The sequence below is a fragment of the Dermochelys coriacea genome, chromosome 7 (genome assembly GCF_009764565.3).
Source record: "Dermochelys coriacea isolate rDerCor1 chromosome 7, rDerCor1.pri.v4, whole genome shotgun sequence".
NCBI lineage: Eukaryota > Metazoa > Chordata > Testudines > Dermochelyidae > Dermochelys > Dermochelys coriacea.
In genome coordinates, this window is record NC_050074.1 from 971,221 (window position 1) to 996,799 (window position 25,579).

The following is a 25,579-nucleotide window of genomic DNA, read 5'->3' on the forward strand; positions in this document are numbered from 1 at the left end:
ATTAGCATTTTAATATACATATTTTTCTCTATTAGAATGGTAACTTTCATCTTCGTAACCTAGCACAGGAAGACATAATCTAATATTTTGTTAATATTTTTTAGAGAAAAGGGAGAAATTCAGAACCCAGATTGAGCACAACAGATGAATTTCTGAACTTACAGTTGCAAGTCTCCTCTCCATCTCCAGTAATATCTGCTCCATTTGGCTTTTGTCTGTTAGAGCACTCAGCACTGATCCATAGTGGGACTGAGCAGTCTCTTGCACTAAACAAGGAAATCAATAAAAACTGCATTTACTCTTTAATTTGTAAATATGAATAAAATACTGCTTGATTCTTCCCCAGGGGTTGTGAATGAAATGCTTTGATGTGCTATACAATCATAATGACTGACCAGCTGAAATCTTCTAGGTCATTAAGCTAGGAAATAAAGTAGTTTCCCCACACCACAATAATTAGTCTTAACATAATCGTCACTATTACTAGTGCCTAATACAAGCCAAAGCAAAGGAAGCGTGCAGATGAAAAATCCTATACAATCTTGTACCAAAACTCCATTCTTCTCAATTGAACTAAATGTTTCTAATCTAAACACACTCCACAGGGAGCTACAGCCTCACCTCACTTCCTGGAAAAATCATGGAGCAGGACCTCAAGGAATCCATTTTGAAGTCCTTGGAGAAGAAGAAGGTGATCAGGAACAGTCAACATGGATTCACCAAGGGCAAGTCATGCCTGACTAATCTAATAGCCTTCTATGACAAGATAACTGGCTCTGTAGATGAGGGGAAAGCAGTGGACGTGATATACCTTGACTTTAGCAAAGCTTTTGATATGGTCTCCCACAGTATTCTTGCCAGCAAGTTAAAGTAGTATGGATTGGATGAACGGACTATAAAGTGTATAGAAAGCTGTCTAGATTGTCGGGCTCTACAGGTAGTGATCAATGGCTCAATGTCTAGTTGGCAGCCGGTATCAAGCGGAGTGCCCCAGGGGTTGGTCCCGGGGCCGGTTTTGTTCAACATCTTTATTAATGATCTGGATGATGGGATGGATTGCACCCTCAGCAGGTTCATGGATGACATTAAGCTGTGGGGAGAGAGAGATATGCTGGAGGGCAGAGATAGGGTCCAGAGTGACCTAGACAAATTGGAGGATTGGGCCAAAAGAAATCTAATGGGGTTCAACAAGGACAAGTACAGAGTCCTGCACTTAGGACAGAAGAATCCCATGCACCGCTACAGGCTGGGGACTGACTGGCTAAGTGACAGTTCTGCAGAAAAGGACTGGGGATTACAGTGGATGAGAAGCTGGATATGAGTCAGCAGTGTGCCCTTGTTGCCAAGAAGGCTAACAGCATATTGGGCAGTATTAGTAGGCACATTGCCAGCAGATCGAGGGATGTGATTATTCCCCTCTATTCGGCACTGGTGAGGCCACATCTGGGAGTACTGTGTCCAGTTTTGGGCCCCCCACTACAGAAAGGATGTGGACAAATTGGAGAGAGTCCAGCAGGAGGCAACAAAAATGATTAGGTGGCTGCGGCACATGACTTATGAGGAGAGGCTGCGGGAACTGGGCTTATTTAGAGTGAGGGGGGATTTGATAGCAAACTTCAACTACATCAAAGGGGGGTTCCAAAGAGGATGGAAGCTCAGCTATTCTCAGGGGTGGCAGATGTCAGAACAAGGAGCAATGGTCTCAAGTTGCAGTGGGGAGATCTAGGTTAGATATTAGGAAACACTATTTCACTAGGGGAGTGGTGAAGCACTGGAATGGGTTACCTACGGAAGTGGTAGAATCTCCATCTGTAGATGTTTTCAAGGCCCATCTTGACAAAGCCCTGGCTGGGATGATTTAGTTGGGGTTGGTCCTGCTTTGAGCAGGGGGTTGGACTAGATGACCTCCTGAGGTCTCTTCCAACCCTAATCTCCTATGATTAGCTTGTAGCCCCTAGTATCTTTAGCCCATAGACCCAAAGGTTTTCTCTCTTGCTTTTCCCAGAGTCATACTGTACTCACAGGCTACTGATTGGCTTTCTTGCTTTTTGCCTTTGCTTCTCCCATTGTTCTTGTCTGATCTCAGTTTCTGTGTTTTCTCACACACCCCTATCCTGTCACAACCCAGTGGAACCCTCTGCCACCCGGTGCTAGTTTCTGGGCAGAGCCTAGGCCTTTCTTTAAAGTGTCGCCCCTTAACTGTCTCTTACAGCTAACTTAAATGAAGAGCTCATACACACATCAGTTTGAACAATGTTTTAACTCAACCCATAACAAGGCTTCACCCAGTTCATGACGATATATTAAAGAAAGTATGGATCTGTGGATGGTTAGGTCAAGAATTAATCAACCAGAGATGGGGCAATTAGTTCCTATGTTAAACAATAAGGAACTAAGAGGACTGTGCCAGTCTTCACCCTGTTTGCATGATATGTCCCTTTCCCTGACATAAGGGTCATTAGTGCTCCCAGTATCCGAATAATTATCATTATCTACACAAAACCAAAGATGTGCATAGTGGTTGTCTGTTTAAAAAAAACAAAATTTCAGAACTCTGCTTGACACAGCAATAAACAACGTGCAGGGATGGCAAATACTGGTAAGGGAATGAAGGTTCCAACAGTGAAAGAACATGAGTGTAGATAAACCCATGAGCTTATAGTGTGAGAGTGCACTACTAGTCTTATCTCTCAGCTTGGAGAAAACATTCAGCAGTTTGACAATGTCCGCTGCTATTAACAGAAATATAGCAAGTGCTTACAGGTCTTAGAAATGGCTTCCAAGCAATCCAAAATTGATTTGTTTCTTGAATCTAAACTTTCTTCAAACTTGTCCAAGCATGTTTGCAACTGCAAAAACCAAGACAAATAAAAAAAATAAATGGTCTGTCATCTATTCACTTGCACTACAGTATTTGCAATAAATTGCAAAAACTGAATGGAATGGCATAAAAAAAGGAGTATTTATTTATAGTTTAAAATATTGTAATTCAAAAAGTATTAAATGTATTAAACTAAAAATAAAATTAATGCACTGCAATATTTCTAACCTCTTTATTTTGGACTTTATAGCTAATTCATTCATTTAATTGTATTATCTATTGTCATGGTTGAGTCATATGTCATTTTGTATGTAACCAATGTGTGATTAATAGATTTAAATTGTAGGATTATAGGAGTATAAGACTGAAGAGTATTTAGGAGTGATGTGTGTGTATTAGCTGTGTAAGTTAAGTAAGGCTGTAATGCAAGGCCTACAGATTAAGTCCTGTAAGATTTCAATTTAGTCAGACTAGGGCTCAAGCTTAAGGAGACTTGACATGAGTGGATGATGTAAGACTGACCCTATGCCAATAAAACCATAAGATTACTTTAAAAGATGTGCCAATGTATCTGTCCAGACTGCAAGACACCTGATTGTTACATCACAGAAAATTCTGCTCTGACTGCAGGTTACCACAGGAACATGTTTACGTAAATGTTAATAAGATGTAAATAGGAAAAATGGGAACTAAGAGAATAACCTCTGGAAAGTGGGGAACACCAAAATGTGTGGGGAACACCAAAATGTATGGGGTGTGGAAGTACAGATAGATAAAAGATGGTTGGAACCCCCAGACAGTCAGAACAACAAGCAGTTCCCTGGAAGGGAGAGGGTAGGAAGACTCTGAGAGAAGGCCTCAGCAGGAACTACCCTTCTATCATGAGCACCTGTTGAGAGACCCACCAGACTCTGTAATAGCTCTGGGTATAGGAGTATGAATATGGCATTGGCTATTGCTTGGGCTCTCTCAGGTTGCGTAGATGGGTGTGTGCATGTCACTTATAATACAAACACAATGTTTTGCTTGTAAGTGTGTTTGTAGTCACTGTATTCATTCTTTGTGTGCTCTTAAGAGTCTCCCAGTTTAAGAGAATTGTAAAGGGCAACTCACCCTATTGATCTGAAAACTGTAGTGTCACAGGAGCTGAGCTCATGCCCTAGGGACCCTACAGTTTAATGCAGAGCCATCAATTCAATTTTAGATAAAGGCTACAATGTGGAATTTGGATTTACTTACCCCCTGAATGCTTTCTTTGACACTGGAAATAAAGGTGCTTAAAACTTCACTAAAATGGAAACACAGAGAGCATAAAATAGGTATGCAAACAATACTAAAACAATTAGAAATGAGAAAGGTTAGGGGAATCATGAGGCATGAAACACTGCAAGACATAATGCAAAATAAGAGACTTTGTACTTCACCCCTTAAAATCACCTTACTTTCCTCAGTGGCCTTGTCTCTGATGAAGATTTTTTAAAAATCCTCCCACTCTTGCTTTAGCACTGGTTAGGGTTACCAGATTGCAACTGTGAAAAAGTGGGGCGGGGGTAATAGGTGCCTATATAAGAAAAAATCCCCCAAAACAGGACTGTCCCTTTAAAAATGGGACATCTGGTCACCCTAGCACTGGTACAACTCCAGAGATGCTAGCAATGGTGGGAACTGTAGACTGACTATTAGCATTTTTACCAATATGTTGTCAGCTCAGAATAGGACTACACAAGATGATGATGATGAAATGCCTGCAGATGGTCTACACTAGAGCAGCAACAGTGCTAAAGCAATTGTAGGAAAATTTCAGAAAATCTTCAGTGTAGACGAGGCCAGTGTCAGGAAGAACTGTAACAGAGGGTAACAAAGGCCTTTCACCTGAATGACTGAATGTATTTTCTGTAAATGAATCTACCACTTTGATGTGTGCTAGCCAATCGAATTTATATTATTTTCATGATTAACCTATCAAGGGCAAAATGCAAAGATTGTTGCTAAGCAAAGAGCTACCTTGTCTCCCTTTCTGAGGATTCAGATCACTTTGGATTGATCATCTATGGAGAAACTGCAGCATCCAAAAAGGTGGGGAGGCAAAGTCTAATAACTTTTGGGTAGGTAGGTGCACTGAAATATTTCTATTGCTAGGGAAAAGAGGAGGGTCCTTGCAATAGTCAAACTGGTGGGGATACAACATGATACATCATCATACTTAACTTTACAATGGTGATGATTATTACTATAACAATTGTCTAATTCTTGGAGTGAGCTTTCCTTTGCAATATATACACAACTCTACATCACTTGCTGAAGTCCCACTGGGGACATAAACACTCCCCCTCCCTGCACTGAGAGGTTCAGCAAGGAGTTCAACTCAGGTACTAGGTTGATAGGTGCTATGTTAAAACCTAAAATAGATTGGGTAGAATCTTTACAGGCCTTCCTTTTGTTTGCCTAGTTATTTCTCTTTCTAACAAAAGTGATCTACAAATGTGATGAAAACATTGGTTCCCTTTGATAGCAAACTTCTCCTACTCCAATGAGAGCCTGAAGATCTGATCACATACAATACCCTCAAGTACAATTTAGCAAAGCTGGATGAGCACAAGTCCATGGGGCCAGATGCACTGCATCAGAGAGTGCTAAAGAAGTTGGCGGATGTGACTGCAGAGCCATTGGCCATTATCTTTGAAAACACATGGCGATCGGGGGAAGTCCCAGACAACTGGAAAAAGGCTAATATAGTGCCCATCTTTAAAAAAGGGAAGGAGGAGGATCTGGGGAACTACAGGCCAGTCAGCCTCACCTCAGTCCCTGGAAAAATCATGGAGCAGGTCCTCAAGGAATCAATTCTGAAGCACTTAGAGGAGAGGAAAGTGATCAGGAACAGTCAGCATGGGTTCACCAAGGGCAAGTCATGCCTGACTAATCTAATTGCCTTTTAGGACAAGATAACTGGCTGTGTGGATGAGGGGAAAGCAGTGGACGTGTTGTTCCTTGACTTTAGCAAAGCTTTTGACACGGTCTCCCACAGTATTCTTGCCAGCAAGTTAAAGAAGTATGGGCTGGATGAATGGGCTATAAAGTGTATAGAAAGCTGGCTAGATCGTCAGGCTCAAAGGTTAGTGATCAATGGATCTAGTTGGCAGCCAGTATCAAGCGGAGTGCCCCAAGGGTTGGTCCTGGGACCGGTTTTGTTCAATATCTTCATTATTTATCTGGAGGATGGCATGGACTGCATCCTCAGCAAGTTTGCAGATGACACTAAGCTGGGAGGAGTGGTAGATACGCTGGAGGGTAGTGATAGGATACAGAGGGACCTAGACAAATTAGAGGATTGGGCCAAAAGAAATCTGATGAGGTTCAACAAGGACAAGTGCAGAGTCCTGCACTTAGAACGGAAGAATCCCATGCACCGCTACAGCTTAGGGATCAAATGGCTAGGCAGCCGTTCTGTGGAAAAGGACCTAGGGGTTACAGTGGACAAGAAGCTGGATAGGAATCAACAGTGTGCCCTTGTTGCCAAGAAGGCCAATGGCATTTTGGACTGTATAAGTAGGGGCATTGCCAGCAGATCGAGGGATGTGATCATTCCCCTCTATTCAACATTGGTGAGGCCTCATCTGGGAGTACTGTGTCCAGTTTTGGGCCCCACACTACAAGAAGGATGTGGAAAAATTGGAAAGCAACCAGTGGAGGACAGCAAAAATGATTAGGGGACTGGAACACATGACTTATGAGGAGAGGCTGAGGGAACAGGGATTGTTTAATCTGTGGAAGAGAAGACTGAGGGGGATTTGATAGCTGCTTTCAACTACCTGAAAGGGGGTTCCAAAGAGGATGGATCTAGACTGTTCTCAGTGGTAGCAGATGACAGAATGAGGAATCATGGTCTCAAGTTGCAGTGGGGAAGGTTTAGGTTGGATATTAGGAAACACTATTACACTGGGAGGGTGGTAAAGGACTGGAATGCGTTACCTAGGGAGGTGGCTGAATCTCCTTCCTTTGAGGTTTTTAAGGTCAGGGTTGACAAAGCCCTGGCTGGGATGATTTAGTTGGGGACTGGTCCTGCTTTGAACAGGGGGTTGGACTAGATGACTTCCTAAGGTCCCTTCCAGCCCTGATATTCTATGATTCTATAATTCTATGATTCCAGGAGGATAGTTACACTGATTGAGGGAAGGCTGGGTTTCAGGACACATTTTAGTACCATGGACATCCTAGAACGACTTGAAAACCATGACATGACAATGTTACCGTGGCCGTGATTTTGCCAAGTTCCTGAGTTTAAATAAGGCTGCAGGTCTATTGTGGGATCAATTCACTTTACAAATTACAACACTTCTTTAAAACACTTGGACAGATACTGTACTTACCAGAACACATTCTCTCCTCTGAGAGAGACAATTACTTACCTGTAATTCAACTCACTGGCTGACTATAGCCAAGAAGGAACTGACTAGAAGGTGCTGGCAGCTGAGGTAGTGACAGCTAGTACTGTGCAATTGGGCAATAAAGGGAAGGCTCTTGCATTATCCACCACTACCACTGTTTCAGAGTACCAAAAAACTTTGCCAACGGTGTCTTGCACTGGGCGGTGTAACCCAAGAGTAATAATGCTGTGCAGATGGCATCTTTTTAAAAAATATTTTCTTTCGAACTTATGGAAAAACAAAACTGATTCACCAAACAAAACAGAATTCAGAACTTTGGCTAAACATTTAAAATTCAATATTTGTACATCCCTTTATTCACATATATACAATTCTTACTCTCACTTAATAGGAACTAGAATTTCAGATTTTGTATGATCAGAGACCTTTAAAAATATCTCAGAAGAAAGGCAGTGACATACACAATCTGATTTGATTAAAGGCTTTCCACAAAATGTAGTTCACCTAGGACTCATTTTTCATATTTTCTCATTTTTTTAAATGAAATACACAGAGCTAGGAATTATTTTGCAGCCTTTGGAGAACTTGTCATCTTTCGTACTGGAGACTGAAGCCCTTACTTTGCTCAACAAAATCTGATAGGATTAGCATGTACCTGAGCATCATTAGTATATGACAAAGAGCTTATTAGGAAATGAAGGTGATCTCAGCAGAAAATACAGCTCTCATAATCTTGCATACAAAATAAAAATGATATAGGTGTAAATTTTTAAATATGTAATTATATTCCTATTCAGTTCCACACAAATGTCCCTAGCAATCTCCTTCTTTATTCTCTACGTAAATGCTGATGTAGTGAGCCCTTTGATCACTCACAACACAATCCTTTGAATTGAGAGAAATATGGGTTTTCATGGAGAATCTGCACGGAATAGAATCTGCTGATAAGATAAAGAAAGATGAAGGTAAATTCAGGTAAAATCTTTACAGTTCCTTATGGTTTATTGACAGAAGTGTTATATAAATCTACATTGTAAGTATAACACTCTCTCAGCCTGTGACTTCTTCTAATCAGAGAACATCTATAAACTTTCCTGCAGGAACGTGCAGCTTGGTCATGTTACTGGTTTTTTTGCTATGAGAATGCCAGCTCCCTTCATAATCACAATTTGCAATGCATTCTTGCATACCTGTTATGTTTGTCCTTTATTTTTTTCTTATTCACTTCAAACTGCTCCAAGACATTCTTGAGGTTTCCAACACCAAAATTAAACGAGCCCTTTTCCTTTTCATCGCCACCAAACAATTGAGGTTGTGTCTGGTACTTTGTAAAAATACCAGGCTCACTCTGTTGTATGAAAGAAAAAAATGACAATATTTAAGGTACAAAAATATTCAGAACATTCATTAGAAAAAAAATTCATGCACCAAGTTCTCGGCAGACAGTGGGGCACCACAGTGACTGGGTGTGACAGGTTGGATTGGACAGACAGATTAAGAATTTAATGAGATTCTTGGTTCACATGCGGTAGCTACATCAACTTCCTGCAGAAGGGAATGAAGGTTGGCTGTATTCCTGGCAGACTAAAGGAGGTGAAACTTTACTTTATAAAAAGAAAGCTTCCCTTATTTTGCTCTGTGTAGTGCGCTGTATTGGTTGCTGTTGCCAAACACACCAGATATGTCCAGGAAAAAAACATATGCTGTACTGCTGGACAGTAGAGGCTTGAAATGATGAAAGCACAGCAAGTTCAGAGGAGGAAAAGCAGGTTTCAGAGTAGCAGCCGTGTTAGTCTGTATTCGCAAAAATAAAACGAATACTAGTGGCACCTTAGAGACTAACAAATTTATTTGAGCATAAGCTTTCGTGAGCTACAGCTCACTTCATCGGATGCATTTATCATTGATGCATTCATCGGATGCAGTACTCCTTTTCTTTTTAGGAGGAAAAGCAGTGAAAGAATTAAAGTTCCCACAGTGAGATATGCTGTAAATTATTTAACATAAATAGCTAATGCTGAGCTTCCTACTAAAATGACAACGTTTTGTTGGCATGTAAACATCACCACAATATTCTAGCATCATACACTGGAAGCTAGTTTTTAATATGTTTCAATATGGATTTGAGGACAAGATTTTTAATGTTTAATATTTAAGCAGCAAAAGCCTCCTTCTCATCCTACAAACTTTCCAAACACTATGCTGAGCAAAATGGAATCAACTTTCCCTTAACTTTTAATTTAATCTGAATGCAAATCACACCAAATTGCCCTCTTTCATCTTGGAGAGAATTTCCTTTTCCACGTTGGATGAAAAGCTACTGCAACAAACTGCAGAAGGGTTAGAAAGAGTCTAGAACTGAATTATTGCCTTAGACCACAAAACTGGCACAATTACTCTTTGCTTATCTCTAACAACAAGTGTCTTTATTTTGATCCTCAGGTATGTACTAACAGTATAAGCGCTATTTGAGTATGAATAATACGATTGAATATGATACTTCTATTATAAAAGTATGCAAGAAATAGCTAAAACATACAGGCTCGTTCTCTCTGAAAATCAATGACGTGTCTGCCATAATATAACGAACAGCAATGGGGTAAATACATTTTCAGTCTGTGGAAGTAAATCAGAACAACACTGGACATTGGGGTTGGTGTTCAACACATTGAAGTTGGTGTTGGTCCTGCTTTAAGCAGGGGGTTGGACTAGATGACCTCCTGAGGTCTCTTCCAACCCTAATTTTCTATGATTGAATCTTTCATGAATCCATCTCTCTTCCATGGAACCTACTGAGCAGAAAGACATCATTGTCCACAGAAGGAATAACTGATATTTTAGCTTAAACGTCTGGTCTAAATGCATTTGTGCTTGGAATAATTTTACATTATTTTAGTAATTGAAACAAAAAGATCAAATAAAATACCTACCCCATTAACAGAGAATCTAACATAAATTACATGTTCTTAGCTGATCAGTCATATGCTTTTGTGACAGAGTGTATAAACTCCCACTGAACAAGAGGGGGTTAAGGATCAACTCTGAACTCAGGAGGCCTCACCCCTCCACTTGTGCTGAGCACGCTCAGGTTGGAAGCAGGGCTTAAAAGGCAGCCAGAAAGGGCTGGCAGTCAAGGGAGAAGGATGTGCTCTGGGAGCTCCAGTGGAGACGTGGCCAGATCCCGCACCAAGCCGGGGAACAGGGAAGCTGCGGGCACCAGAGATTGAGACCAGGGCAGGAAGCCAGGAAGGAAGTGCTCCCCAGGGACAAAAGGAAGTATTTATTCACGCAACGCACAGTCAACGTGTGGAACTCTGCCAGAGGATGTTGTGAAGGCCAAGACTATAACAGGGTTCAAAAAAAGAACTAGATAAATTCATGGAAGATAGGTCCATCAATGGCTATTAGCCAGGATGGGCAGGGATGGTGTCCCTAGCCCAGCGGTGGGCAAACTTTTTGGCCCAAGGGCCACATTTGAGTACGGAAATTGTATGGTGGGCCATGAATGCTCATGGAATTGGGAGTTGGGGTGCAGGAGGGCATGAGGGCTCTGGCTGGGGGTGCAGGCTCGGGATGAGGAGTTGGGGGTGCAGGAGAGTGCTCTGGGCTGAAACCCAGGGGTTCGGAGGGCAGGAGGGGGATCAGGGCTGGGGCAGAGGGTTGGGGTATGGGAAGGGGTCGAGGGGCAGGCTCCGGGCGGCGTTTACCTCAAGCAGCTCCCAGGAACAGTGGGCATGTCCTCTTCCCGGCTCCTATCCAGAGGCGCGTCTAGGTGGCTCTGTGTGCTGCCCTGTGCACAGGCAGCGCCCCTGCAGCTCCCATTGGCTGTGGTTCCCGACCAATGGGAGCTGCGGGGGTGGCACTTGGAGTGGGGGCAGTATGCTGAGCCTTCTGGCTGCCCCTACGCATAGGAGCCGGAGTGGGGATGTGCCGCTGCTTCCGGGACCCTTGCGGAGTGGGGCAAGACCCCAACCCCGCTCCCTGGCTGGAGCAGGGCAAGCCCAACTCCGCTTCCTGGTGGGAGCTCGAGGGCTGGATTAAAATGTCTGGCAGGCCGGATGTGGCCCCCGGGCCGCAGTTTGCCAACCTATGCCCTAGCCTCAGAAACTGGGAATGAGCGACAGGGAATGGATCACTTGATGATTACCTGTTCTGTTCATTCCCTCTGGGGCACCTGGCATTGGCCACTGTCGGCAGACAGGACACTGGGCAGGATGGGCCTTTGATCTGACCCAGTATGGTCATTCTCATGTTCTTATGTACCTGCCTAGGTTCCACTGTCTACGGTGCCAGCTTCTGTGGTGCCAAAGCAGAGGAGTGCTTTGTGTAAGATTGTACCCCATGCCTAGCAGACTTAGCTCTTCCCCTCTAGGCAGTCTGTTTCTTATGCCTCTTCTTAGGCACTCTGGATGGTGAGCGGTGCTGGGATTCAGGCACAGTAGGAGGTGCACTCCTTACTGATCCTGCGGCACTTGGTGCTGAGTCTCACCAACCTGGCTCAGATGGAGGTCACAAGACCGCCTCCATGAGTAGAAACTTTAGCCTGGCTTCATGATCTTTCTTTGTGTGAAACTTAGTCCCTGTAAATCTGGCAATGCTTCCCTATATGACTTTCCCAAGGCACTTTAAAAGCAACTTGAGTGGGGGTCGCTCACGGGCATAGCTTTATTGCAGAAAATTCAGGGCTGGAAGCCCTTTGACCAAGACATCCCTCAGCACTAGGAATCGACTGAAACCCTCAGATGGGGTAACACCTAACTAACCATACTGAAACACTGATACCTGTAACAACATAGTTCCAGCATCTTCCAGTTGCCAGATGCTGGGACTGGACACCAGGAGATGGATCAATTGATAATTGCCCTGTTCTGTTCATTCTCTTTGAAACATCTGGGATAGGCCACTGTTGGAAGACAGGATACTGGGCTAAATAGACATTGGTCTGACCCATATGGCCATTCTTATATTATTACTAAACTATTTACAACAAAATACATGAGTACATAGTCTATTGAGAGCACTTGAAAGCAAGATGAACAGTTCCAGTTCCCCCTCAGTTCCTCCTTACCACCCAGGGACTGTCATGGTGGAAAGGAGGAACCGAGTAGGCTCGGGGTCAGCTGAGCCCTTTATACTGGTGCCACTGGTGCATGGCAGCAAAGGGTGTTCAAGTTGCCCTGATAGGTACCACTGAGGGAAAAATTTCTGGCGACTGGGTACGTTCACACCAAGAGTGGAATGCACATGAGCAATCACTTGAAGAAGAAACTGTACAAACATTTAGGATGATATGAGCTCTACCCTGAAGAGCTTACAGTCTTTTGAATTAATTTTGAATTGTTAATACTTCCCCACAGGTAGTACAATGCTAGCTGAGAAATTCCAAGAGTCAAACTCACATCCTGAGAGTTCTGCTGGGAGCTTTTTTGTTGTCTTGACTGTGCACTGAATTCCAGGGGCACTGGTGCTGACTGTGAGTTCTCTGGACAGAACTGGGAACCAAAGAGGAACTGAGAGTCACTGAGGCTGAAGTAATCACTAGGAGCACTGCTCCGACTGGATGATTTATTAGTCCTGAAATAATGTAGAGCAGAAAGGGAATGAACCTCAAGCAAAAATCATGACTAAGTAATGAAATAGCAAACTATTTTAGATAATACTGTAAGTCAGTTAACCTTCAAACTTTGTTACAGAAAAGAAGGAAGGATGGTTCTGTGGTTAGGGAACTTGGGGAACCCAAGTTCAATTTCCTGCACTTCTACAGACTTCCTTTGTGACCCTAGGCAAGTCATTTAGCCTCTCTGTGCCTTGACTGTATTTCATCTGTAAAATGGAAATAACAGTAATTCTCTATCTCATAAGGAGTGTTTCAAGAATAAATACCTCAAAAAATGGGAGGCAGAGTCTATGGTAACAATTCCGTACGTAAATTGAGATTCGCCTGCATAAGAACAACATTGTACTGTATGGCTCTCCATTTTCTTTCTGCAGTCCATTTCAGAAAATTGCCACTCATGGTGACACCTGTTCTACCACCACTCAGCCCTGCACTGCTGGTTATTAAACACATCCTAATGGACTACCGAGAGTCAGCGACTCTCTTGTTTCCTGCTAAAAGTTGACAAACATTAATTGTTTATGTTTACCCTGAATGAAGAATGGCTCTTATGCCCACCAGTTTCACAGAGACTTTACCCAACACCCAGCATAACAAAAGCATAATTCCACAGTCCCACACATTCTCCAGAAAACCTCATTCAGCCTCAAGTTATGGACACTGATGCCATAAAGATGCCACATAAGCACCTGGACAGATAGACTGTTCCACACCTCCCTTTCCTTACTCTTGCAATGAATGGGGACACCCTTTTAAGGGGAATCCCTGAGGCAACCACTGGTTAGGGAAATACTGTCAGTGAGCTTTCAACAGAAGCACCTTGCCAGGGAGTCGGAAGGACCTGCTAAGAACACAAGACTGGCATGAAGGGACAGGGCCTCCGCATAGATGGAACTGGCCTCTTGTTGTTCTACTATGAGAATTACAGGGTTTGAAGGTGATACCTGAAGGCTGAATCCATGGGGAGTGACAGACCGATGAAGTGAGCTGTAGCTCACGAAAGCTTATGCTCAAATAAATTTGTTAGTCTCTAAGGTGCCACAAGTCCTCCTTTTCTTTTTGTGGATACAGACTAACACGGCTGCTACTCTGAAACCCTGTTCTGTATTTCTGATGGAAAAATTTAAGAAAAATCTCCACAAGGAGAATCTTGAAATTTCCTTCTCCTTTTCTCACTCGTGTAGATTTTCCTGCAGGCAAGGTTAGGTAGGTGGGAGACAAGTGGACTATTTCAGACAGCATTAAATATTGCATAGTTAGATCAGATACAATCAGGGCCAAAACTCCACTATAGCTAGTCCCAAGCCTGGTTGAAAGAGGAGGAGTGTTGGAAGCCAGCTGTAAAACTTTGCCAAAGAAACCCATAAAATGAGTTCTTTATGCACCCTATACGAAAACTAGGGCATTCTTCAGAAACAATGTATAGCATCCTCACCTGAGTGTGACCGAGTGGACAGATGCAATCAAAGAAGAAAGTCCAGAAAATAGGAATATAGGGACATTAACTAGAGAGAGTGCAGAACTGGCTTAGATGTTGATGAAAAGAAAAATGCAGATTGCATTCATTCAAGAATCCAGATTTAAAAGTAGCCATCCTTCAACAAAAAACTTCAAAAACAGAATTCAAAGAGAAATTGCAGAGCTACAGTTCATTTGCAAACTTACCACCATTAATTTGGGCTTGAATAGGGACTAGGAACGGCTTGCTCACTACAAAAGCAAATTTTCCCTCTCTTGGTATTGACACCTCAATTAGTGGGAGTGGACCACATCCACCCTGACTAAATTGGCCTTGTCAACACTAGTTCTCCACTTGTAAGGTAACTCCCTTCTCTTCAGATGCCAGTATATTTATGCCTGTATCTGTAATATTCACTCCATGCATCTGAAGAAGTGGGTTTTTTATGTACAAAAGCTTAGGCCCAAATAAATCTATTAGTCTTTAAGGTGCCACCGGACTCCTCGTTGTTTTTGTTGATACAGACTAACACGGCTACCCCTCTGATAGTGGAATGGAAAGTTCATCATCATCATATGATATGATTATATCATCTGGCTTTTTCTCAAATATAGAGCCAAAGTATTTATTGAACACTTCTGCCTCACTGACAATTCTACCAATTCCATCTAGTAATGGATTAATACCATTATTAGTATTAATTTTGTTCCTAATATATTTAAACTCTTATAGTCCTTAACTTTATTGACAACGGATTTTTAACTTGTAAGAAATTGAGAAGGAAAGCAAAAGGACACAATTCAGTGCTTCCAATTTCTACCAACTTCCCTTTTCTTCCTTTGTGTGTGTATATAAGATGTTTTCACTTTTCCTCTAAACCAGGTTGTCGTTTTTTTTAAAATCAATATAGCCTTTCTTGACTGTGGATTTTTGGGCATCTAGTAAAATATTCTTAAATAATTCTCAATCATCATTCATGTTTTTCTGTTCAAGTTTTCTCTCCCAGCTGATCTGGCTCATAACTGCTTTCAGCTTTGTAAAAATTGGCTCTTCAAGAGTACCCAATATATATTTTAATTCTTTAGGCTTTACTCTGCTTGCATACAATAAATGTATCAAGCAATGCTTAATCTGTAATGAAAGAGGTTCCAAGACTCAAGCAACTAGGTGCCAGGGCTCAAGCAATTTACTTTCATAACTCATGTGGCAAACGCAGTGGTGCTGGGGCTATGAACTGCCGAGCCCAGAGGTGCTGGGGCTGAGCCCTGGCAAAAATTAAACACTATTATCAAGTTATGATCATTTGCATCAAAGCAACCACTAGTTTTTAGTTCTGCAATCAATTCCTCTTTATCTGTCAAAATTAGGAATAAATATAGAGTTCCCCTGTGTTGGATGCATTAAGAAATTGTCACGTATAAATTTTAGAAATTCCAAGGATATTTTAGTACTTGTGACATGAAACCTTCAGCACACTCAGATTAAAGTCCTTTATACAGAGGCTTTTTCTTAGTCTTCATTAATTACAGAGGCCTTTGTATGTAATTCCAACAAAATTAACGAACATTATGAAAGCATTCTAAGCCAACTCAATATGCTGCATGGAAAATGGATTGAGTAAGCTATTCAGCATCAAGACAGGTGTAAGGCAGGAGTACGTCCTGTCTCCTTTTTTGTTTATGCCAGTCATCGACTATGGATTAAAACAATGCAACAGTGATACATATGGCCTAAAATGGAACAATTCAAGGCTATTTGATCTAGACTTTTCTGACGACATCACTCTTATCAATGAAGATGCCAACGGACTACAAAAACGCACAAATCAAGTAAAAGAAGTAATGGAGAAGATAGATACAATGCAAAGAAATGTAAAGTCATGTTAATGGGGACTACAGGAACAGAAATCAAAACTGAAGAGACAAATGAAGAAGTCAGAAAAATTACTGGACAAGGTACCCGCTCACAAATAATCTATAAAAGAAGACATCAGTGGCTGGGGCATGTGCTGAGAATGGAAAAAGACTACTTACCAAATACTGCCCTCGAATGGAAACCAGAAAACACATGAAGAAAGAGAGGAAGAACAGTTCTGAACGACATCAGGTACCTAAACATGAAATGGGAAGATCTGGAGAGAAGGGCAGTTGACAAACAAGGATGGCAAATGTGGGTAGCCCAATGAACAGAAAAGCCCAGGATGGACTAAGGTTGTAGTTAATACGCTTCAAGGTGTAATGCATAATGATAGGTTTCAGAGTAGCAGCCGTGTTAGTCTGTATCTGCAAAAAGAAAAGGAGGACGTGTGGCACCTTAGAGACTAACAAATTTATTTGAGCTTAAGCTTTTGTGAGCTAGTGAGCTGTGGCTCATGAAAGCGTATGCTCAAATAAATTTGTTAGTCTCTAAGGTGCCACACGTCCTTTTCTTTTTTCAAGGTGTAAATAGCATAGAGGAAATCACAGATAAGACACACAAAGCCTCCAATAATTTTATCTGGCAGTAAAACATTTTCTAATGTGTTTTAATGTTTTCTCAAGTAAAATTAGAACACAGTATTACATCAGTGCTTCTGTAAGCACAGCTATTTTAGACTTTTTCATAGAGATACTCAAATTCAGTAGCTGAAGTCTAAGTTGTACTGATGCATCACACCAAATAACAGTCATATCAGCTCCTTAACTGGAGACATACTTATGACCTCTGGAATAAACATGTCAAGAAAATTAAGATGTCAGCAGACAATGTTTCCGGTTTATTTGACTTAGTTCTGCAAAGGGCAGTTTAAATAACTTTTATTGCAAATTAATGGGAGCAGGTACTCAATCTTTTAGCTAAATACAGCCAGTAGGCTATCATGATTATTTGAACATTATAAACATAACAAAACCCCAAACCACTTACCTTGTGACTGTGGGAGTACTGAACATCTCTTTGATATTCCAGACATTAAAATTCATTTTTTATTCTTATCTATTAAAAATGAAGAAAAATACATTAGGATTGTCATGAATTAGCTTTTTTCCCCACTAACATGCAAATATCTGCTGCATCCAGAGGACACAAATTTTAACAGCTATATCTCTGTCAAACTGTCAATGACGCATTGCAATAAGACATTCCCTCTAATTCAGGATGCTTTGTTTTTTTTTTTTTTTTTTTTTTTTAAAAACTAGCATATCCTTTCTTGACTGTGGATTTTTGGGCATCTAGTAAAATATTCTTAAACGATTCTCAATTATCGTTCACATTTTTCTGTTCTAGTTTTCTCCCCCAGCTGATCTGGCTCATAATTGCTTTCAGCTTTGTAAAAATTGGTTCTTCAAGAGCACCAATTATACATTTTATTTATTTATGATTTACATTTACATACAATAAACGTATTGAGCAGTGCTTAATTTGTAATCAAAGAAGTTCTAGGGCTCAAGCAAGTAGGGACTGGGGCTAACTGTTGTGGGTAAACATAAGCATTCCCTGAATTAAAGTTTATATTCACCTTCTGTAAAACTTTCAAACTCATCCAACTTGTGAGATATGTTAAACAAGTGTTCAAAGCAGAATTCTGATTTTAGAGCTGCAGCTTCAGCTGGGGTTTTGGAAACCTCTGCTTATTTGTGTTTTGCCAGACATGGAGCACTGTGTAGATGAAGTCTGTAAGTTAAGGAGCCTTCAGGTTTTCTTGGAAGTTAACAAGCCTTGGAAGTCTTTCAAACCAAGTCTCTCTGCAGATGAATCATGTATGTCAAAAGGCACCACACTATTCACATATAGTATTGAGCTCCGTGAAGATAACAAACATATTGTGCTAAGCATCCAAGTTTGTCACCTCTATAAATAAAGATGAAGCAACCCTATTTTCCAATCCATCCCAAATTCAATATGAATATTTTATTGATATTTATATTAATTTATTTTTAACTTCCCTTCTCAAAATCTCCATCACTGTAGGTAATGCCACTATTCTCACTGTTATCCAGGCTTTCCTTAATGCTAAGGGTACGTCTACAATACGAAATTATTTCAAAATTATTCTAGTAAAATTTTCGGAAGCTATTTTATACATTCGGTCTTCTGTGTCCCCACTGAGGCGCGAGAGTTTGGCAGATTGCATCCACAGCACTAAGGTTAGCATCGAATGTCAAAGCGGTGCACTGTGGGTAGCTATCCCACAGTTCCCGCAGTCCCCACCGCCCACTGGAATTCTGGGTTAAGCTCCCAGTGCAAGATGGGGCAAAAACATTCTCGCGGGTGTTTCTGGGTGTGTGTTGTCTTAAAGCTACAGCAGACAATTGTTTTGCGCCTTTTTGGCTTGCAGACGCCATACTGCTTTCAGCAGACGGTGCACCGCTACTCTTCTGCTACTATGAATCCACCTCTCCAACTCAACTCTGCTCAGCCGTCGTGAACAGAGCAGCACAGCTTCCGCTGCCAACTCTGCTCTCACGCTATTGCCACGCTTCTGAGCTTCTCCATGTTGTCTGTCCTGGGCTCCCACTTCCATGAAAGCCACAGAAGACATCCATTTTCAGTCTTTGTTCAGCTACCGTGAACCAAACAGCACAGCTTCCACTGCCACTCTGCTTTCCTAATTTCCGCACCCTTTTTCCAGGATTACCCGTGCAGGCGCCATAGCCATGGAGCCTGATCAGATCTCCGCTGCAGTTTTGACCATTGTAAATACCTCGCACGTTATCCAGCAGTATGTGCATTACTTGCAAAACCGGGCGAGGAAGCGATGACAGCGCAATTACTAAACTGATGAGGACATGGACACAGACGGCATGGCATGTGGCAAGTGGGAGATCATGGTGCTGTTGGGCCAGGTTCATGCCGTGGAACGCCGATTCTGGGCCCAGGAAACAAGCACTGACTGGTGGGACCGCATAGTATTGCGGGTCTGGGGCAATTCCCAGTGGCTGTGAAACTTTTGTATGCGTAGGGCCACTTTCATGGAACTTTGTGACCTGCTATTCCCTGCCCTGAAGTGCAAAGACACCAAAATGAGAGCAGCCCTCACAGTTGAGAAGCAAGTGGCCATAGCCCTGTGGAAGCTTGCAACGCCCAACAGCTACCGATCAGTCAGGAATCAGTTGGAGTGGGCAAATCTACTGTGGGGACTGCTGTGCTGCAACTAGCCATCGCAATCATTGACCAGCTGCTATCAAGGGTAGTGACTTTGGGAAATGGGCAGACCATTGTGGATGGCTTTAATGTGCTGAGGTTCCCTAACTGTGGCGGGGCGATAGACGGAACCCATATCCCTATCTTGGCCCTAGAACACCAGGGCGGCCAGTACATAAACAGCCAGGAGTACTTTTCCATGGTGCTGCAAGCACTGGTGGATCACAAGGGACGTTTCACCGACATCAACGTGGGATGGCCGGGAAAGGTGCATGACGCTCACATCTTCAGGAACTCTGGTCTGTTTGAACAGCTGCAGGAAGGGACTTCCTAGACCAGAAAATTACTGTTGGGGATGTTGAAATGCCTATAGTTATCCTCAGGGACCCAGCCTACCCCTTAATGCCATGGCTCATGAAGCCATACACAGGCACCCTGGACAGTAGTAAGGAACAGTTCAACTATAGGCTGAGCAAGTGCAGAATGGTGGTAGAATGCGTGTTTGGACGTTTGAAAGCGCGCTGGCGCAGTTTACTGACGCAGTTAGATCTCAGCACAACCAATATTCCAATTGTAATTGCTGCTTGGTGTGTGCTCCACAATATCTGAGAGAGTAATGGGGAGACGTTTATGGTGGGGTGGGAGGTTGAGCCAACTCACCTGGCGGCCAGTTTCGCACAGCCAGACAACAGGGTGATTAGAAAAGCGCAGCAGGGCATGCTGCACATCAAAGAAGCTTTGAAAGCCAGTTTCATGACTGGCCAGGGTACAGTGTGAGAGTTATGTTTGTTTCTCTTAAAGTTACCTGACCCCTATACATATATGAGAAAGGAAATAAAGTCACAATTGTTTAAAAACCGTTCTTTATTATTTGTTGCACAAAACATTGAGAGAAATCAGAAGCTAGACGGGAGAGGGAGGGTATTGTGTTAGGGGGATGGAGGAGGAGGGAAGGACAAGTCCAAAAACCAAATCAAAATTTAGAATATGCCAGCTTTCTGCTGCTTGTGCAATTCTCTGGGGTTGACCATGTGGATCCCCGTAGCCTTCCCGCCCAGTGTTCTTGGGCGTCTGGGTGAGGAGGCTATGGAACTTGGAAAGGAGGGAAAACGGTTATTGAGGGGCTGCAGCGGCAGCCTGTGGTCTTGCTGCCTTTCCCGCATTAGATCCACCAGTGGAGCATGTCAGTTTGCTCCCCCATGAGCTTGACCATAGCATCCTGCCTGCTCTCATCGTGTGCGTCCCTCCTCTCTTCGTGTTCATGTAATGCTTTATGTGACTCCGCAATTGTTTGCCTCCACGCATTCAACTGGGCCCTATCAGTGCGGGAGGGCTGCATAAGCTCGGCAAACATGTCGTCCTGAGTTCGTTTTTTCCACCTTCTAATCTGGACCAGCCTCTGGGATGGAGTAGATAGGGGCTGCATTGAAACATTTGCATCTGCTGCAGGAGGAGAAAAAGGGAGGGTAGTATTTTAAAAGATACATTTTAGAGAACAAAGGGGACACTGTTTCTCAGTGGAACAGGCAATTCATAGTACACAGCACATGTTCTTTCTGTACAAGGTCGCATTTTGCCTCTTATCCTGAAGTGCTTGCCACTTCGGTGAGAGTAAGCCATCACATGCGGCCAGGCAACAGAATTCAGCTTGCAGGCAGCCTGCAGGCTCTCTGGGATGATCGCTTCACACAACACCCTACCCTCTCCCCCCACCCTGTGGGGCTCCGATGAGGCTCTGAGCAGGGATGAGCCCTTTAAACTAAATGTGAACAGCCCAGCGTGGCTGGGTTCCGCCCCCCCATGGCGCGACTCCGATCAAGTTCTCACTCACCAGAAGTGCCTTTCCCAGAGTCATGGTCCGGGAGCATGCTTTGGGTGTAGGGGGAGACTAATGGCTCCAGCATTAAGAATAGTTCCTGGCTAGCGGGGAAAACAGATTCCCCACTTGCCGCCTGTGCATTGTCCTCCTCTTCCTCCAAAAACTCATCATCCTCACTCCGTGCTACTCCCCCGTTGCAGGTATCCACGGACAGTGGGGGGGTAGTGGTGTCGTCACCTCCCATAATTGCATGCAGCTCGCGGTAGAAGCAGCATGTAGGGGCTGTGACCCAGAGCGCCCATTCGCCTCCCTGGCTTTTTGGTACGCTTGCCTGAGCTCCTTGATTTTTGTATGACACTGTTCTGTGTCCCTGCAGTAGCTTCTTTCCGTTATGGCCCTGGACACTTTAGCGTACGTATTTGTGTTCCTATTTTTGGAACATAGTTCTGCCATAACAGATTCGTCTCCCCAACACACGATGAGATCCAGTACCTCCCCCATTCGGACCATGCTGGAGCTCGTCTGTGAATCCGGGACTGTGCTGATGGTTGTCTGTGCTGATGGTCGCCTGTGCTGATGGTGACCAAACAGGAAATCAAAAGTTCCCAGGCTTTTACTGCCTACCTGGCTAGTGCATCGGAGTTCAGAGTGTTGTCCAGAGCGGTCACAAGGGAGCATTCTGGGATAGCTCCCAGAGGCCAATATCGTTGAATTGCGTCCATAGTACCTGTAATCCGGAACTGCGATCTCTATTTTAGCGCTACTCCACTTGCTGAGGTGGAGTACAGAAATTGGAGTAAAGAGCCCTTTAAATAAAAAAAAACTGGTTTGGTCATGGGGACGGAACCAGTTTTATTTCAAGGTAACTCAGCTAATTCAGAAATAAACCGCGTACTGTAGACCAGGCCTTAGTGTCAGTCAACTCCCTGCTCTCCTATCTCACTTCTATGGTGTCACCAAATCCTATCAATTCTTTTTCTGTAACATCTTTAAAAATATATATTAATTTCAATCCCCCTGGCTAAAATGCTTGTCAATGCTTTGCTCATCTCCTGGCTTGATTAACGCAATCTCCTCCTCTTGCATGTCTGCCAGTTCCCTCTGTCCCCTCCACTGTGATTCAGAACACCACAGACAAAATAATCTTCCTCTTCTGCCATTTAGACCATATCACTCTTTTCTTCAAATATCTATGAACACTTTAAAACCATAGAATATATCACCATTTCTATTACTGCAATATGAATGTACTGTAGAGAATAAAGAAGGTCCAAAGAACTGGCCACTCAGTTCTCCATACTACTCAGTGTTACCATAAACCACTAATTCTGAGCACAAAATTGGTTCTTCATCTTGCTCTTGGTTTAGTTATGGGCTGTTATTTTGGATCTTCTGCTCACTTGGGAATGCTGTGGCAAAGGGGTCTTATCAGAGGGCTCTGCCTGCTGCTGCTCCCTTGAATCTGTATCTGATTCTGCTAAATGTAGCATGCTTCATGATGATGTTTGTGTTGGTTACTGTCTGCGAGGCAGTATTTAAGATAGTGTGGCCCTATTCTATTGAGAGCTTTGTAAATTAATACCAGGCCCATGATGTAGATCTAGCACTGGATGGAGAACCAGTGTAAGCTGCAAAGCACAGGCATTATTTTTCTCCTTTGACTTTCCCTACTTAAGAAGCTAGGAGACCAATCCTCAGAAGAGGAGTAAATTATTCTGATCTCATTTCTGTGTGAACCTGGATTAACTCCGTTAATATAAATGGAAATACATTAGTGTCAGTGAGATCAGAATCTGGCAAAAGAATCCCACTTTATGTATTGTATTTATATCAGGTCGTAGAGATCTTTAAATGTTTCTGCATGGCATTTCTTTTTGTTTATTTGTGTCTCTATCATTTTAAAGAGACATTATACCAAAAAAAAAAAAAAAAGGTAATTTGCTGATTTTTAATTTATATGCAGGCTAACAGACAGCTAGGTTCCATGACAGCTGATTTGTAATATTGAGGTAGCTTCAGTTTGGATTAAAACACAGGTTTTTGAGAACTGAGGAATTTTATGTATAAAGACTATGCCATTAACATCCCCTGCATTTGTGAAGCCCAGTATATGCATGAGTTAATATAGTTAACTTGGCAGGTGCAATTGAATTGCACAAATGATCACGATTAAAGCTAGCTAAATATTTTAAAATATAAATATATCCAACTATTTGTTCAAACAAAGAACTGAGTTTGTGTCAGCTGTGTAATCTCTCCTTTTGCATTCACTTTTGTGAACATTCTAGTGAATGAGTCACTGACTGGAATGGTGACAGGTTTCAGAGTGGTAGCCGTGTTAGTCTGTATTAGCAAAAAAAAAAAAGAGGTGTACTTGTGGCACCTTCGAGACTAAAATTTCTTTTTGGCATTAGCTTTCATGAGCTAAAACCCACTTCATCAGATGCATGCAGTGGGTTTTAGCCCACAAAAGCTTATGCCCAAATAAATTTGTTAGTCTCAAAGGTGCCACAAGTACTCCTCGTTTTTTTTACTGATTGGAATGCTCATTAATAGGCTCTAACAATTCAGTTTTCCACATCTTACATATGACACTCTGGTTAATATACCCCAGAATATTAACCTTTTTTGCAACTGTATCACATTGATGACACACATCAAATTTGTGATCCACTATATCCCCCAGATCCTTTTCAGCACTACCGCCACCTAGCCAGTTTTGTAGCATTTGAAAATTCCTTCCCAAGTGTAGTAATTTGCATTTGTCTTTATTGAATTTCATCTTGTTGAATTCAGACCAATTCTCTAATTTGTAATTGTCATTTTTGAATTCTAATCCTGTCCTCCAAAGTGCTTGCAACCTCTCCCATGTTGGTCTCATCTGCAAATATTATAAGCACACTCTCCACTCCATTATTCAAGTCATTAATGAAAATATAGACTAGTAGTGGACCCAAGACTGACCCCTTTGTGATCCAACCAGATACAGCTTCCAAGCTTGATAGTGAAGCTTGAAAACGACTCTTTGAGTACATCTGACGAAGGGGGTATTCACCCATGAAAGCGTATGCTCCAATACATCTTTTAGTCTATAAGGTGCCACAGGACTCCGCCGCTTTTACAGATCCAGACTAACATGGCTACCCCTCTGATTCTTTGAGTACAGTTTTTCTACCAGTTGTGAACCAACCCTATAGTAATTTCATCTAGACCACATTGCCCTAGTTTGCTTATGAGAATGTCATGGGGGACTGTGTCAAAAACCTTACTAAAATCAAGATACATCACATTTATTGCTTCCTCCCATCCACTAGACCAGTAACCCTGTCCAAGAAGGAAATTAGGTTGGTTTGGCATGATTTGTCCTTGATAAATCCATGCTGGCTATTCCTTATAACACTTTTATCCTCTAGGTGCTTAGAAACTGACAATTTAATCATTTGTTCCAGTATCTTTCCAGGTATCGAAATTCAGCTGATTGGTTTGTAATTCCCTGGGTCCACTTTGCTCCCCTTTTTAAAGATAGGTGCTATGTTTTCCCTTTTCCCATGTTCTGGATCATGACTAAGGCTAAGATTTTGTCACACATATTTTTAGTAAAAGTCACAGGCAGGTCATGGACAATAAAGAAAAATTCACAAAAGCCTGTGACCTATTCGTGACTTTCACTAAAAATATGCATGACAAAATGGGGAGCTGCAGACTTCCTGCACCATGCAGTGGGGCCTGGCTTGGAGCTGCAGGGTCTCTGCACCACCGGCTGCTCCATGCTCCAGGGCACCCCCACCGACCGCATCAGCTCTGTGCTCTGGGGCCCCCACGCCGACTGTGGTGGCCAGGAGCTGCAGAGCATCCCCACCATCCACAATGACTGGGAGCTCTTGGGGCCCCCCCTACTTATGGCAGCTGGGAGCTGCAGAGCATCCCCACAGCCTGCAATGACTAGGACCTCCCAGGGGCCCCATTACTCACAGTGGCCAGGACTGGCAGAGCACCCCCACCAGTCTCAGTGACTGGGAGTTCCCGGGAGCCCTGCTGCTCATGGTGGCTGGGAGCTCGGGGTCTCCCTGCCACCTTGGAACACCAGGCACCCCTGCCACCCTCTGCGGTTGGGAGCTTGGGCCCCTGCAGTTCCCAGCCATCAGAGGTAGCGGGGGACTCTACAGCTCCCAAGTGTCTGGGGCTCAAGTCACGGAGGTCTCTGGAAGTCATGGATTTCGTGACCTCCATAACAAAATCGTAGCCCAAGTCATGACCTATCTTCAGGAATTCTCAAAGATAGCTGCTAATGGTTCCTATTGTTTCAGAAAGTTCCTTAAATACCCAACAGTGAATTTCATCCTCCTACCAACTTGAA

General features: G+C 42.9%; 1 protein-coding gene and 1 long non-coding RNA gene across 4 annotated transcripts in view; one reads left to right on the plus strand and one right to left on the minus strand.

Moving 5' to 3' along the window:
- Window positions 1–25,579, minus strand: part of IHO1 (interactor of HORMAD1 1) — a 33,496-nt gene that overhangs the window by 4,981 nt on the left and 2,936 nt on the right. For 2 of the 3 annotated variants that reach the window (XM_038410264.2, XM_038410260.2), the window contains exons 2-7: window positions 17,187–17,255; window positions 12,606–12,780; window positions 8,397–8,554; window positions 4,061–4,109; window positions 2,762–2,849; window positions 163–266 (exon numbers count right to left, since the gene is read on the minus strand). In XM_038410264.2, coding sequence (XP_038266192.1) covers window positions 163–266; window positions 2,762–2,849; window positions 4,061–4,109; window positions 8,397–8,554; window positions 12,606–12,780; window positions 17,187–17,242 — 630 coding nt within the window. In that variant the 5' untranslated portion in view covers window positions 17,243–17,255. Of the gene's footprint in view, window positions 1–162; window positions 267–2,761; window positions 2,850–4,060; window positions 4,110–8,396; window positions 8,555–12,605; window positions 12,781–16,315; window positions 16,393–17,186; window positions 17,256–25,579 lie in introns of all 3 variants that reach the window. The other variant, XM_038410261.1, reaches the window with a different exon arrangement.
- On the plus strand, window positions 29–19,159 carry LOC122461069. The gene is made up of 4 exons (XR_006282773.1): window positions 29–39; window positions 4,273–4,279; window positions 6,996–7,000; window positions 18,892–19,159. It is a non-coding gene; the product is annotated as an uncharacterized LOC122461069 (long non-coding RNA).